Raw genomic sequence first — 14,085 nt, 5'->3', positions numbered from 1 at the left:
AGCTATCGGTATAATCACAAATGCAATTAGATTGAGTTTACTACCAGTTCATAACAGATTCCACTAGCAGAAACGCAACTGGAAATTGTTTTTATTGTTTTATGGTAGTAACCCCTAGAAATGTGCTTTAGTAAAATGTGAGGTGTTAATAGTGTATCTCTGCCTTTACAGTGTTGTTTATTCAGTTGCTACACGCGCGCAGCTTTGTTTATATGTATCAAGCGTGCCTCCTTGTTTTGTAATTGTGCTTTATTCCCTAAAAATGAGTAAAACACTTTAAAGGTGTGAAAAGGAAGCATACTGGTGAAGACACTGCGGATTCAGACAGGAAAAAAAAAAAAAAAAAAGCAATATTGATAAACAGAGGCGGACTGGGTCAAAAATTCTTACCCGGGAAAATTTATAGTGTCCTCACACTAGCGTTTATGGCCAAAATCACACCGGCCATCGGGGTTGTCCCGGTAAGGCTTATGGCCAGTCCGCCACTGTCGATAGCGAAAAAATATGAAACTGTGAAACGCTTTGAGTGAAATAAAAGACCATGTGATATTGCACGTGCTACAGACCTAAATGAGGCAACGCCGAGAATTATAAAGAATGCTGAGAAAATAAAAACAACTTTCAAAGCAGGAACAACTCAAAGGGTAATTAAAATCCATTAGATTAAGGCACAAAGAATTGGAAGAGATGGAACGGCTGTCATCTGTTTGGATGGAAAATCAAACAAAAAACAAGTTTGCTTACGATAGAAGCAAAAGCATTAGCAATATTTTATTACATAATAGTCGTTTTATTACATAATAGAAGAATAATGTAATAAGTATTTTTTACGAATGAAATACGTATTTTATTCGTAAAAAATACTTATTACATTATAATAAAATATAATATAATAATAATAATAAATATTATTTTTATTACGTATTTTAATCGTTATAAAATACGTAAGTATTTTATTACGATTATTTATTGTGCTTGGTAATGTTTTGGTTACCAATGTGTGTTCAATCTTGGGTGGTCGGCACCTAACCCTATTTTTCCCATAGGGCCTGTTGTTTATATTGCACGATTTTGCATTGCACGAAGGTTTCTAGGAACACAACTATCGTGCTATACGAGGACTGAGTGTATTTGCAATGTATAAAATCATTCGATTTACAAGGCATTCAAATACTATTTCACAGTATAATTAAAGATATAACTACTGTCAAGGTTAAAGAGAAAAGCTTTATTCATAAGGGTGGATACAGAGGTCTCAGACAGTTATTAAATTGTATGCAGTAGGACCAACTGATGATGTTATCACCAGCAAATTCTAAATTGGAAGTAATCAAAGAAGCTACTAGACGTTTGACTTTTCATACTAATGAAGAAATAGTGTTCAAGGCTTAGACCTAAACTGATGTCAGATGAACTACTGAGACATGTGGCTGAGAAGAAAAATGCACTGGATGCATATTAATTATTAGGTGATACAGAAGCCTATGGTAGATGTTAGACTAATCAAGTCACAAAGGAGGCTAGGCAAGCTAAGGCAGATTATGAGAAGTCTCTGGCAAAGAATGAAAAGAAAAGCAACAAAGCCTGCTATGCTATATTAACAGTAGAAGGAAGGGGTAGAATCACATTGGGACACTTGATGTCTATGGATTAACCATTGATGACTCTGCTCAGGTTGCAAACAAACTGAATAGGTATTTTGCATCTACATTCACAAATAAGAAATTCTTTAAGGAAGAGGATGGTAAAAGTTGTTAGCTTAACATCTGTTCCAGGAAAAATAATGGAAACAATGGATAAAGAAGTAATGCAGGACTATTTGGACAGGCATGCAATTATACTGCAATCACAATACAGATTTGTCAAGGGGCAGTCTTGTTTAATCAAGCCAGCAGGTTACCATGATGTAGTGACCAAGGAACTGGATGCAAAAAAAAAAAAAAAAATAATAATAAATTTGACCATCATATACTTGGATTTCAGGAAGGCTTTTGATACATTTGCACATAAAAGACTGATGTACAGACTGCAACAATATGTCATTAAGTGCAAGTTACTGCTATAGATAAAGGGATGGTTAAGTGGAAGGAGACAGTGTTTATCAATGGACACTACTTTTCGTGGGGTTCCCCAGGGTTCACTGATGTTTTCAATATTTATCAATGATACAAAGGTTGGCAGGATGGTTAACGACAGTCATCAGGGTGAGCTACTGCAACAAGGTCTAGGAAAACTGGGTTGATGGGTTGAGAAATGGCAGTTGAAGTTTAACACTTACAAATGCACCGGCCTCCGTAGCCGAGTGGGCAGGAGCGGGAGTGCACTATTACACGCTCTTTGAGTAGACCGGGGTTCAAGCCCCTGACTGCTGAATACGGTCGATCTGCCAACCCGCACTGGACCAGCGTGGCAGATTATGGTCCATTTCCCTAAGCATGAATTGTTGAGGAGGCTTCCATCCTGCAGTGGGTTGATAATGGCTGCACTTTACTTTTTTTTTTTTTTTTTTTTATTTACAAATGCAAGGTACTACATATGGGTAGCAGTAACCCCAAAGTAATTTATCAACTGTGTGGTCCTAAACTCAGGGCAGTGGAGAATGAAAAAGACCTGGAGTTAACTGTGCAGTCAGACATGAAATTCTCTGAGCAGTGCAAATATGCCAAGACAGCTCATGGGGGTTTTGTCAATATATACAAACCTTGCTAGCAGGGATAAGGTGATTATCCCTTTGTATAAGGTCATGGTTAGGCCCCATCTTGAGTACTGTATACAGCTCTAGAGGTCTCACTTTAGGAAGGATGTAGATCTGCTGGAATGGGTGCAGAGAAGGGCAACCAGATTGGTGAAGGGAACAAAAGGGTGCTCTTACATAGAAAGGCTTCAGTTCTGCAAATTGCAACATCTTAAGACCAGGCACCTTCGGAGAGATCTGATTGAGGCGTTTAAAGCCTGGAATGGATTGAGTAAGCTGAATGTTAATGGTATTCTTCCACTTGCTGAGACTACACCCATAATGTGGCATAAATTCAAGGATGGTTGCAGGATAGATGTACGGAACTTTGCCTTCAGCCAGAGGGTGATTGATTGTTGGAACAAGCTTACATATGTTATTGTGGAAGTGGATGGGCTGAATAAATTCAAGAGACAACTAGACAAATTCTTGGAGTGTACAGATGGGTGAACTGTGGTGTTTTTTTTTGTTTTTTTTTTGGCTGATGCTATATAAGCTTGCTTTCTTGCATCATTTGCCATTATTACTACTATTACTAGCACAGTATGTAGTTAATTTTTAAGGCGGTTCAATTGCAAAAAAAAATATTAAACAATGGCAACTCCCATATAGGAGGCAGGATTTGAAACTGCAACCATTATTTCTAATTTCAAGTACATTACCCATATCGTAGTATGGGTTAATGTTTAGGCTCAACACTGGTGACTATCATTCTGATTATAGGAAACAGAGATATTGCATTATCTAATAAAAATAATGAATTATCCCTGAATACTTAAGCCATATGTATAACCTCAAAAAAAAAAAAAAAAAAACTGGAATTTTCAAAAATCCAGCAGCTGCTGGTGCTGGGTCTGAATGAAGCTAGATTTATGAGGTTCTAACTTTTCAGCACTTAACTTAACACTTAGGAATGCCATGTATAAAGTTCACTGAAACAGTTTTTATAAACCAATTATGCTAATACGTGCATCAATATAAAAGAAACTGTATTACTTAATAGTATACAACCCTGAAAGAAGTATGCTGAAAAAGTCCTCCTTGACAGTATATATATATATATATATATATATATATTTTTTTTTTTTTTTAATAAAAATCCCAAACTAGAGAGTTATTAGAACCTATAGTACATAGTACCTGCATGGGTTGGAGGCTGAGAAGATGAAAGAAGATATTTGATGACATTAGACTTCAACTTCTGTAGACTGTAATTTTCAGGAAATACGTGTGAAGGAAAGTTGTTCCAGAAAACAGCAGCTCAATGAATAAATGAGGAAGATGAAAAGTTGGTTTTGTGAGTTTGAAGTTGGACAGCAAATGGATGGTGGCTGGTAGCATCACGTGTTTGGACTGTTTTGAAAGAGAGAGCGGGAATTATAGAAGCCAATTCAGAAGAACAGTGACCATCGAAGTATCTGTAGAAAAGGCACGCAGCAGAAACAGTAAGTCTATGAGACAGCAAGTAGAGAGAGAGAGAGACTGTTATAGATGAGTCATTAATTAACCTAACTGCCCTCTTCTGAATGGAATCTAGAAGCCTGAGAGAGGTTTTGGGGGCACCGCCCCAGATGTGGGAGCAATATTCCATGGTATGCTGGATTTGCGATTTGTACAGAATGAACAGCTATTTGGAAGAAAAGTAATACCAAGAGCGAAAGAGAAAACCAAGTTTTTTAGATGCAGAGGAAGCAATATTTGTAATGTGCTTGTGCCAAGAGAGATTAGAAGTCATGGTAATCCCCAAAGGAGATATATCAACTTGCCTAGAAATCGGAGTGTCACCAAAGATAAGCATAGGAGCAGAAGAATCCTTTTTTGCGAGATATAAGACAAGACAGAGTTTTAGAAGGATTGAAATCAACTAAGTTGTCTTTGCCCCACTGGAGAATTACCCGGAGATCGGCATTTAAGGAACTGGTAGCAGATATTCGAGAAGTTGAAGCTGATTTAGCAGGGCAAGGTTTCTCAAACTGAAAAGTGGAATGCAATGTGCTATCGTCTGCAAAACTATGGATAGAATTTCCAGTCAATGGAAGAAGGTCATTAGAAAAATGCACAAGAGGAAAAGTGTTGGAGGAAAGAACTGAACCTTGGGGCACACCAGCATTAGTGGAGAAGTTAGAAGACAGAGAGCCAACTACTATCACCCTCGGTGAGCGATCAGAGAGAAAACTGGATAACCGATTACAAAAAACAGTTGGCAAACCATAAGATGGAAGCTTGTTTAGAAGACCTTTATGCCAAACATGATCGAAAGCCTTTGAGATGTCAAAAGCAACTGCTTGTGTTTCACCAAACTTTTCCATTGAATTTGTCCATAAATGGGTAACATAAGCCAGAATATCACCAGTGAATCGACACTGACGGAATCCATACCGGTGATCATTGATCAGATGGAAGGTTTCTAGGTAGGTAGAGTTGGCGGTTAATTGATTTCTCCATTACTTTAGAAAGAGTAGAAGTAATTGCAATGGGACGATAATTGGATGGGAGGGATTTGTCACCCTTTTTAGGATTGGCTGGATATGAGCAAATTTCGAAGCAGAAGAAAAAACACCTTTGGAATAAGAAAGTGAAAAAAGGTGGCAAAGAACAAGAGTAAGTTCAGGAGCACAGGTTTTGTGAACAAGTGGAGAAAATACCATTAGGACCCGGAGCTTTATGAGAATCAGTTTCGTCAAAATCCTTCTGACATCCTTTTGACGGAAGACCACAGGAGGCATTGAATGGCGTGTGTTGGGAATGGTGGGAGATGTTTTACCAAGATCATTAATACATGAGTTGGAAGAAAAATGGAATGCTAGCAGGTCAGCTTTATCCTTGGCTGAAGTGACAACAGAACCACCCGGTTTTGACAGAGGTGGGAGCAGAGATGGGCAAAAGTTGCAGCCAATAGCTTTGGCAAGAGACCAGAATGCTCGGCTACCATTAGGGCAAGAAGCAAGTTTTCCACTCTTTGCCTGGTTCAAAATTTAGTTTGGACTGATTAATAGTCGACCTCCATAGCTGAGTGGTCAGGAGTGGGCGTGCAGTAGCACACGCTCATTGAGTAGACCCGGGGTTCAAGCCCCTGACTGCTAAATACGATTGATCTGCCAACCCGCACTGGACCAGCGTGGCAGATTATGATCCATTTCCCTCAGCATGAATTGTTGAGGAGCTTCCATCCTGCAGTGGGTTGTTAATGGTTGTAGTTTACCTTTTTTTTTTTTAATAACTGCTTTACAATTGTTGCGAGCTTTGGTATAGGCAGAAAATGAAACTGAACAATTGCAAACAAGCCAATTATGATATGCAACCTTCTCTCTTAAACAGCCTTTGTAAATTTATTGGAAAACCAGGGTTTAGATAAAGGACGAGATTTTAGAGTGGAAAGAGGAATAAAGGATTCCATTCCTACAAGAATAATTTCACTGACACAACTGAGCACACGTTGACATCAGTGGTTTTGAAACAGTAACCCAACAAGGAAAAGAAATCTCGCAGGTCATCCCATTTTGCATTCTTGTATTGCCAAACACGAGGTTGGGAATAGCCATGAGATAAAGGCTCCATTGGAGAAGAGACAATCACCAAGTTGTGATCGGAGGTGCCTGATGGACCACTCCCTTCGACTGTGCACTTAGAAGGGTTGTTTGTGAGAAAAAGATCAAGCGTGCTGGCTGTATGGCTAGGATTGTCCGGTATCCTTGTAGGTAAATGAACAATCTGTCAAGGTCATTAGTAATTGCAAAAGCCTCAGCATCTCGACCAGCTGGGTCAGTTTGACTAGAAAACAGAAGCCAGCTGGAGTTGTGAACAATAAAATCACCAAGGAAAATTACCTCACTGTTAGGAAAGTTGGACTGGAGAAAGTCAAAGAGCTCCAAGTGATTAGTGGAGTTGGGAGAACGGTAGAGACAACTGATGAATTTGACAGAATGAGGTAGAGAGATTTTAAGCCAGAGAAGATCGAAAAGAGGAGATTCCAAATTACCAAGTTTCTGACAGGAAATATTGGAATGGACATATGCACAAGTACCACCTTTGAGGTGAAAGGAATCATACAGCTATCATCATATCATTCTGACTAACATTCTGTGAAGATTATAGGAAACAGAGATATTCTATTATCTAATAAAAATAACGAATTATCCCTGAATACTTAAAGCAATATGTATAACCTAAAAAAACTGGAGTTTTCAAAAATCCAGCGGTTGCTGGGTCTGAATGATGCTATATTTATGAGGTTCTAACTTTTCAGTATTTACCATAATGCTTAGGAATGTCATGTATAAATTTCATTCAAACAGTCTTAATTAACCAATCCTGCTAATATATGCATCAATGTAAAACAAACTGTATTACTTAAAAGTACACTACCCTGAAATAATTATGCTGAAAAAATCCTTAAATTCACCTCTTACAGTATTTAAATTAAATGTATTCTAAAATCACTCCAAATGGAAAATAAATAGATATACTGGTATGCTTAAATGAAACCACTTTTGAAAGTCATCACAAGGTTATATATATATATATATATATATATATATGTAAAGTCGTTGGTACAAGATACCATCATGAAGTAGTATACTGATGATACTTCATGATGGACAAATAACAAGTAAGCCTGGCTTTCATATATGTGCATGTGCTGGGTTGTTTTAGAATATGGCAAAGCATCAGTATGCTGTCTGTAATTTGTATTTATATTATGGTCAGTTCGAAACATGAGTGAGTGAAAATCCAACCTCTGAATAAATTATTGAATAAATTGAATAAATAATCACATTCCAGGCAAGGGAATCTGGGGTGGGCACAGAAATCTCCAGTTCTGAAAAGAATAAAATCCAGATCTTTTTAAAGAGCATGTTGTAATCACACTTCAGAACAAGAGATTGTGCCTTAAAAAAACAGGGCAGCATGTTAAGTTCAGATCTGTTTATTTAGTGAAATGATACACTATGTGCAGCAAACAGATTTTAGAATGAAAAAAGCTTTTAACATTTTTCAGGTACTTGTCTTGAGCAGCTATAAATTTGTGAAAATGCTTGAATGATTGTTGGAAACTTTATTTGAATATGACAGCACCAATTCCTTTGTCACATTTCTTTTGTCTTTTTCCCATCAAACCATTGACCTTTCAACACTGATTTGATCTTGGGAAAAAAAGAAGTATTTAGATATAAATGAAGAGAATAATGGGGATGGTTTAGCTCAACAATCCCACTCCGACAAAGAAACATTAACAATCCTGTGAATGAAACCTTAATAAACCATGCAACACAATGGTGGGGGATGTCCCCCCCCACCATTTTCTCAAAATGGAGTCTTATTCATTGAATTATTCTAGACAAAACCTGTACTATGCACTAGTTTTTGTTATGATACAAAAACGTGTGCAGGGTACTCCTCAATCACGTTTTACCTGGCAGAACAAATTCCTTGTGAATAATTCCTTTGCTATTGAAGACAGTACAACAACACTGGTTTATGATTCTTGAAAAATAAAATAGTTTTGGAGAGCATGTTGATCGTCATTTCATGTTTGGTTACTTTGTTTGTGGACTGTATTTGAAATATCATAACTTGTCACTCGTTACAACTGAATTGAGCAAGGAAAAATCAATAGTTTGAATGAGCACACCACATGCTTTTAGTTTAAGCAGTTTTATTCATCAATCAAACAGCACAGAATGAACCTAGTGCACATTATTCATTTCCCAAATCTTCAGTCAGAATTGTATAAATTGTTTCTCTGTTAATGTGAAGTTGTTGTTCCATAATTTAAAGAGTGTTTTTTTAAACAGATGAAATCAATAAATGAACCTTGAATTTTGAAATGAACTTTGACCATTAAAGGGGATTAAAGCACTGCTGGAGGTCCACAGTGTTGCCAGCTTCAAAATTCTCCACAGCCACTTTGAAATCTTGCAAGCCAATGAAAAACACAAAAGCACAACAGGGCATCATTATCATAAATGGTAGGTTTTAGCCACATTTTTCCCCAACTTTAACTTTTGTTTAAGTTTTATCTTTGTTTCATCCTTAACACAATCATGACACCTTGATCAGCAGAACAGCTCTAACACCACTATGTGTGAATAAATAACAATAAGCAAATGGCCATGTATATAAAGCAGTAATATAGGGCAGCTGCCATGCTGTGCTACATTATGGTCCTACATAAAATATTAAATTACATTAACTAAAATTACAAGCATTACTATTATAAAATTACATTGAGCAACTGCTTGTATACATTTTAAACCAGCATATCCTATGTAATAATTCAAATAGCTCAAATACACTCAGTGATCACTGAATTATGACTACCTGCGTAATGTTGGGCCACCATTCGCACAGATAACAGCTGCAATTCTCCCAGGCATTGACTTCATTAGAGGTCTGAAGCCATCCATAGGGATCTTCAGCCATGTTGCCTGCAAGGCTTTCCACCATGTCAGAAAAGATGACAGTTGCATGTCCACAGTCCATGTCTCACTCTTCCAGTTCCAAAACATCCCACAGGTGTTCAATTGGATTGAGGTCAGGCAAGTTTAGGGGCCAATCAAGATGGATGATATCTTCACAGTGTTCTTCGAATCACTTGTGCACAGTGTGGGCCCGATGACACGGCACATTATTATCCAGAAGATCCCATTTCTGTCTGGGGTAAAAAACATGACAGGGTGCACATGGTCTCCTAAGAGCTGCTGGTAGACTATACCATGTAAACGTTGGTCCATATGCACCAGGGGTCCTAATTCTTGCCAGCAAAACATGCTCCATATTAAGCAACCACCGTCACCTGCCTGCAGTGGGCACCATGTTTGATGGGACCATGGACTTGTGCTGCTTGCACCACATATGAATGTATCTGTCTGTGTTGCACCAGGTATTTGGACTCATCCAACCAGCACACTCGTTTCCAGTCCTCCAGTGTCCAACCAATGACACCACAACAATCACTGTCGACAATGATCAGCAGTAAGGAGAGGGTGTCTCTTGGGTCATCTGCTGTGGAACCCCATACGTCTGAGTGTGCAGCACCTAGTCAGTTAGGATATTGTTCTTGCATTTTCCATATTGTATTGCAACACGAACTGTGACCTGCCATTTAGCCTGTACAATATGCTGCATCCTTTGCCTATCACAAACATCCACCTTGTGCAATACTTTATAGTTCTATCTACGGGAGGTGGTTTGACCGGTTCAACACCATTCTTTGTACACCTTAGCCACTGTGGGCTGCAAGCAACTGACAAGATGTGCTGTTTCTGATATGGAAGCACCCGACACAAAAGCTCCCACATTCATGCCCTTTTGAAACTCAGTGATATCTTTATTACATCCCATAACTGCTACAATATCATTTTGATTTGCATGACCAGGGGCAAATTACCATGATCTAGTGTAGGAAGTTGTTTGGCTTTTTATACGGTGAGCTATGCGGTACAGTCTGTTATGAATGGGGTAATCATTATTCATTGAGTGTATATAACGGGCATTATGGAAGCAACGAAAAATTTTATGGGCAATGAGTCAGTGTATCAACCTATCATGAATATAACATAACTGATTTTTTGTATAACTCATTCAGAACCAATGCACAATTTATCATGCCAGTAAGCAACAATAATTCAGAGAATACTTACTACACCTGCTGTTCTGACACCTGCCCTTTGATATCCAACATCTTTTTCCAATCGTGATATGAAAATAACATATTCTTCTATCTGCTCGATATTAGGAAAAACTACAGTATTACCAAACCTGTCAAATTCAATTTCTAGACAAGGGGAATCTTTGTTTGGATTTGAACCTGTTGTACCCAGTGGATTCAGCAATTCATCCATTCCTTTTGGCATTGGCCAAAGATGTATACTGACTCGTTCACTCAAGAGGCATTCTTTGTAGTCAAACAGATTTATGTTACCCCATGCCAAGGCACAATGTTCCTTAGGGAGAAAAAAATATATTTCATTTGAGATGTGTATACCATTTGGATAAAAAGTTCAAATATTAATAATAACTAATAGCTACAAAGCAACAGAAGCCTTTCTCATCTGGTGAACTGTTATCATTATCACCTTCTCTGATGATAATGGTAACAATTCTCAGGAGATTTACTCACCTGTTGGATCGTTACCATTAACTACCCATTTGAAAAGTTCATGGATTGGACTTAACTAGGGCTTTTGATCCAAAGAGGACCTTGAAAACAACTAGTGAAACAACAGACAGGATCGCATTATACCAAGCATGAGCTTTGCTGTTAGCAATGGCTAAAAGATTGTGTGGTGAGGGTGTTGGGGTGTGTACCATCTGGGTGTTGTTGTTGCTCTCCACCCAACAGCAACAACTGCAGATGATGGAATTTTATGGTTTCTCCTGAAAGAGCTTAGCACCTTTATACTAGATCTTTTTCAGGACCATCTTCAACCAGATTCCAGATCAACACATTTTTTTTTACATTGGTCTGAGACATGAGCATACCGTTAGGACACATCTATCCTAACTCTTCTATTACTCAGTTGAGTCAATTTATACTAATCTCATTATCTTTCTGCCATCTAAGGCTACTCAAGAAAAACTACTTTCAGTCATGTCATCTCGGATTCTTTACTCTGTCCTCAGAAGATTGACAAATATCTCTTCAACAACTAAAGCCATACTACACACCTTTGAAGGAAAATCAAACAGTTACTATCCAATCTGCTTTTGAATCTATTAGCATTCCCACCGATAAACCTCCTTCAGAAATACAGGGTGTTCATTTTAAAATTCAACTGGAGTTTCAAATCATATTATTAAAATAACAACCAAATAGGTAAAATAAAATGAAATATTTACTTGTTTTTTTTTTTTTTTTTTTCTGGTAGTTGTTGGCGCATCGGCTTCTGTGGCCATAATGCACCTCCCAAGGTTTTTGCAGTACTTTGATCCAGGCCCGAAGCGGGATTCGAACCAGCGACCTTTGGGTTGCCAGGCAGGCACTTTACCCACCCGGCTAGCCTGGTCAGCATTTACTTAAGTATAGTTCATAAAAGATGCTGGATGTGCTCACCATTCTGCTGAATGCAAGCATTCACTCGTTCCATATTCTGTGCCACTCAACAGAGTCATTTGATTTATTCTTGCAATAGCCCTCTGAGATGTTTGTTTTCACTTATTCTATGGTGAAGTTTACTGTCATAAACAAGTCCTTTGATAAGGGCAAATAAGCCCCATGAAATCAACAATTTTCCAATGAATTCTTTCAAAAATTCATGGTCGTTCACACAGCATGGCAAGTGACTCCATCTTGCTGAAATCAGTAATACCTAGCATCAACTTCTGCATTAAAATATTTTGATATCACAGTGTAATCAAAGAATATTGGACCGATAATCCTTCACTGTGAGAGTGTACACCAAATGCCAATTTTAATCAATGCAATGACTTTCGTGATATGCATATTGTCTAAACTCCATAATTGATCATTCCGACTATTAACATAGCCACTCAGATGAAACCATGCTTTAGTGGGAAAAAAAGTTTTGTTCAAAACACTTGAATGTTATGAACAAAAGCCCTAAACCAATTACAATAATGAAGCCAAGCAGCGCGATCAGTAGGCTGCAATTCATGGATGCACTCAAAATGCAGCAAACGTGTCGCTTTATGTGCACTACCTAAAGACATTATTCTGTTGGAACAGTTTTTTGTAATTATTGAGAGGGGGAACTGCAACAAACTGAGCCTCATATCTTCCAGTGTGCTGTTGTTTAGGACTGTACACCTGCAATTTCACTTTCAATCACACAGAGGAAGTTAAAACATCAAATGTGAATGTGTGGAGAAAACAATAGCCTGGTTGTATACAAAATTACCCTGGACTGTAAGGGCCATACTCATGATATACAAGTAAACCTAATAAACCTAACAAAAATTGCAAAAGAAACTAGCTTGGATAATGTTGGGGAGGATGATGTGGTCAATTTATTCAAATCACGCAGTGACAATTTTACTACTGAACTCCTCTGAACTTGAAAACCAAAAAATGCAAGACATTAGCATTAGCATTAGTAGAGGCATATGATGCAAGAAAGCAAGCTTATTCAGCATCAGCCAAAAAAAAAAAAAAAAAAAAAAAAAACAACCACTACTCCCATTTCACCCCTCCATTCGTTCGAAATACCTGTCTAGCTGAGCCTTAAATTTGTTTAGGCTATCAACTTCAACAACAAGCGATGGAAGTCTATTCCACAAACCAACTGCCCGCTGGCTAAAGGCAAATTTCCGCACATCTATCCGACATCCGTCCTTCCTCAATTTGAATTTATGCCCTCTCAGGTGATTATTCTGAGCAAGAGGAAGAATCCCATCGGCATTGAGCATGCTCAAGCCATTCAAAGCCTTATACACCTCTATCAGATCACCTCGCCGATGCCTAGTCTCCAGGCTCTGTAATTTGCAAAACTTAAGCCTTTCTTCGTAAGAGCAACCCTTTGTTCCATTCACTAATCTTGTTGCCCTTCTCTGTACTCGTTCCAGCAGCTCTACATCCTTCTTGAAATGAGGCCTCCAGACCTGTATACAGTACTCAAGGTGTGGCCTGACCAATGCCTTATACAAGGGAATAATCATATCCCTGTCCCTGCTAGAAAAATTCCTGTATATCATTGACAAGACACCATGAGCTACTCTTGCAGCTCGTCTGCACTGCTCAGAGAACTTCATATCTGCCTGCACAATTACCCCCAGGTCCTTTTCACTCTCTACCACTGTCAGCGTAGTACCACAGAGTTGATACGTTGATCTGGGGTTACTGTTTCCCATATGTAGTACTTTACATTTGTCAATGTTAAACTTCATTTGCCACCTCTCAGCCCATCTGCTCAACCTTTCCAGATCCTGTTGCAGCAGCATAGTATCAGTAGTGTCCTTAACAACCCTGCCAACCTTTGTATCGTCTGCAAACTTGGACATTAAGCCTGATACACCATCATCAATATCATTTATAAATACAGAAAACAACAATGGACCCAACACTGAACCCTGAGGAACTCCACTAATAACATTAGTCCACGTTGAGCAGTGTCCATTGATTACCACTCTCTGTCTTCTGCCACTCAACCATCCCTTTATCCATACCAGCAATTTGCCTCCAATGCCACATTTCTCCAATTTGTGCAGCAGTCTTCCATGCGCAACAGTATCAAAAGCCTTTCTAAGATCCAAATATATAATATCAAAGTTATTCCCTGCATCCAGTTCTTTTGTGACTACATCATAGTATCCAATCAAATTGGTCAGACAAGACCTGCCCTTAACAAACCCATGCTGTGTCTGAGCTATAACTGAATTCTTGTCCAGATGAT

At 38.4% G+C, this 14,085-nt stretch overlaps 1 protein-coding gene across 3 annotated transcripts in view; it reads right to left on the bottom strand.

Moving 5' to 3' along the window:
- LOC150089705 (phosphatidylinositol 4,5-bisphosphate 3-kinase catalytic subunit alpha isoform-like) overlaps positions 1 to 14,085 on the bottom strand; it is a 291,320-nt gene that overhangs the window by 132,650 nt on the left and 144,585 nt on the right. For 2 of the 3 annotated variants that reach the window (XM_090389607.1, XM_090389608.1), the window contains exon 8: positions 10,378 to 10,680. The exons of the other annotated variant lie outside the window; for it this stretch is intronic. In XM_090389607.1, coding sequence (XP_090245733.1) covers positions 10,378 to 10,680 — 303 coding nt within the window. The remainder of the gene's footprint in view (positions 1 to 10,377; positions 10,681 to 14,085) is intronic. 3 annotated transcript variants of the gene reach the window in all.

The sequence above is a fragment of the Mastigoproctus giganteus genome, chromosome 2, assembly GCF_048544385.1.
Source record: "Mastigoproctus giganteus isolate SK-2022 chromosome 2, ASM4854438v1, whole genome shotgun sequence".
In the NCBI taxonomy this organism is placed as follows: Eukaryota; Metazoa; Arthropoda; class Arachnida; order Uropygi; family Thelyphonidae; genus Mastigoproctus; species Mastigoproctus giganteus.
This window is presented reverse-complemented; position numbering and strand designations above follow the sequence as displayed.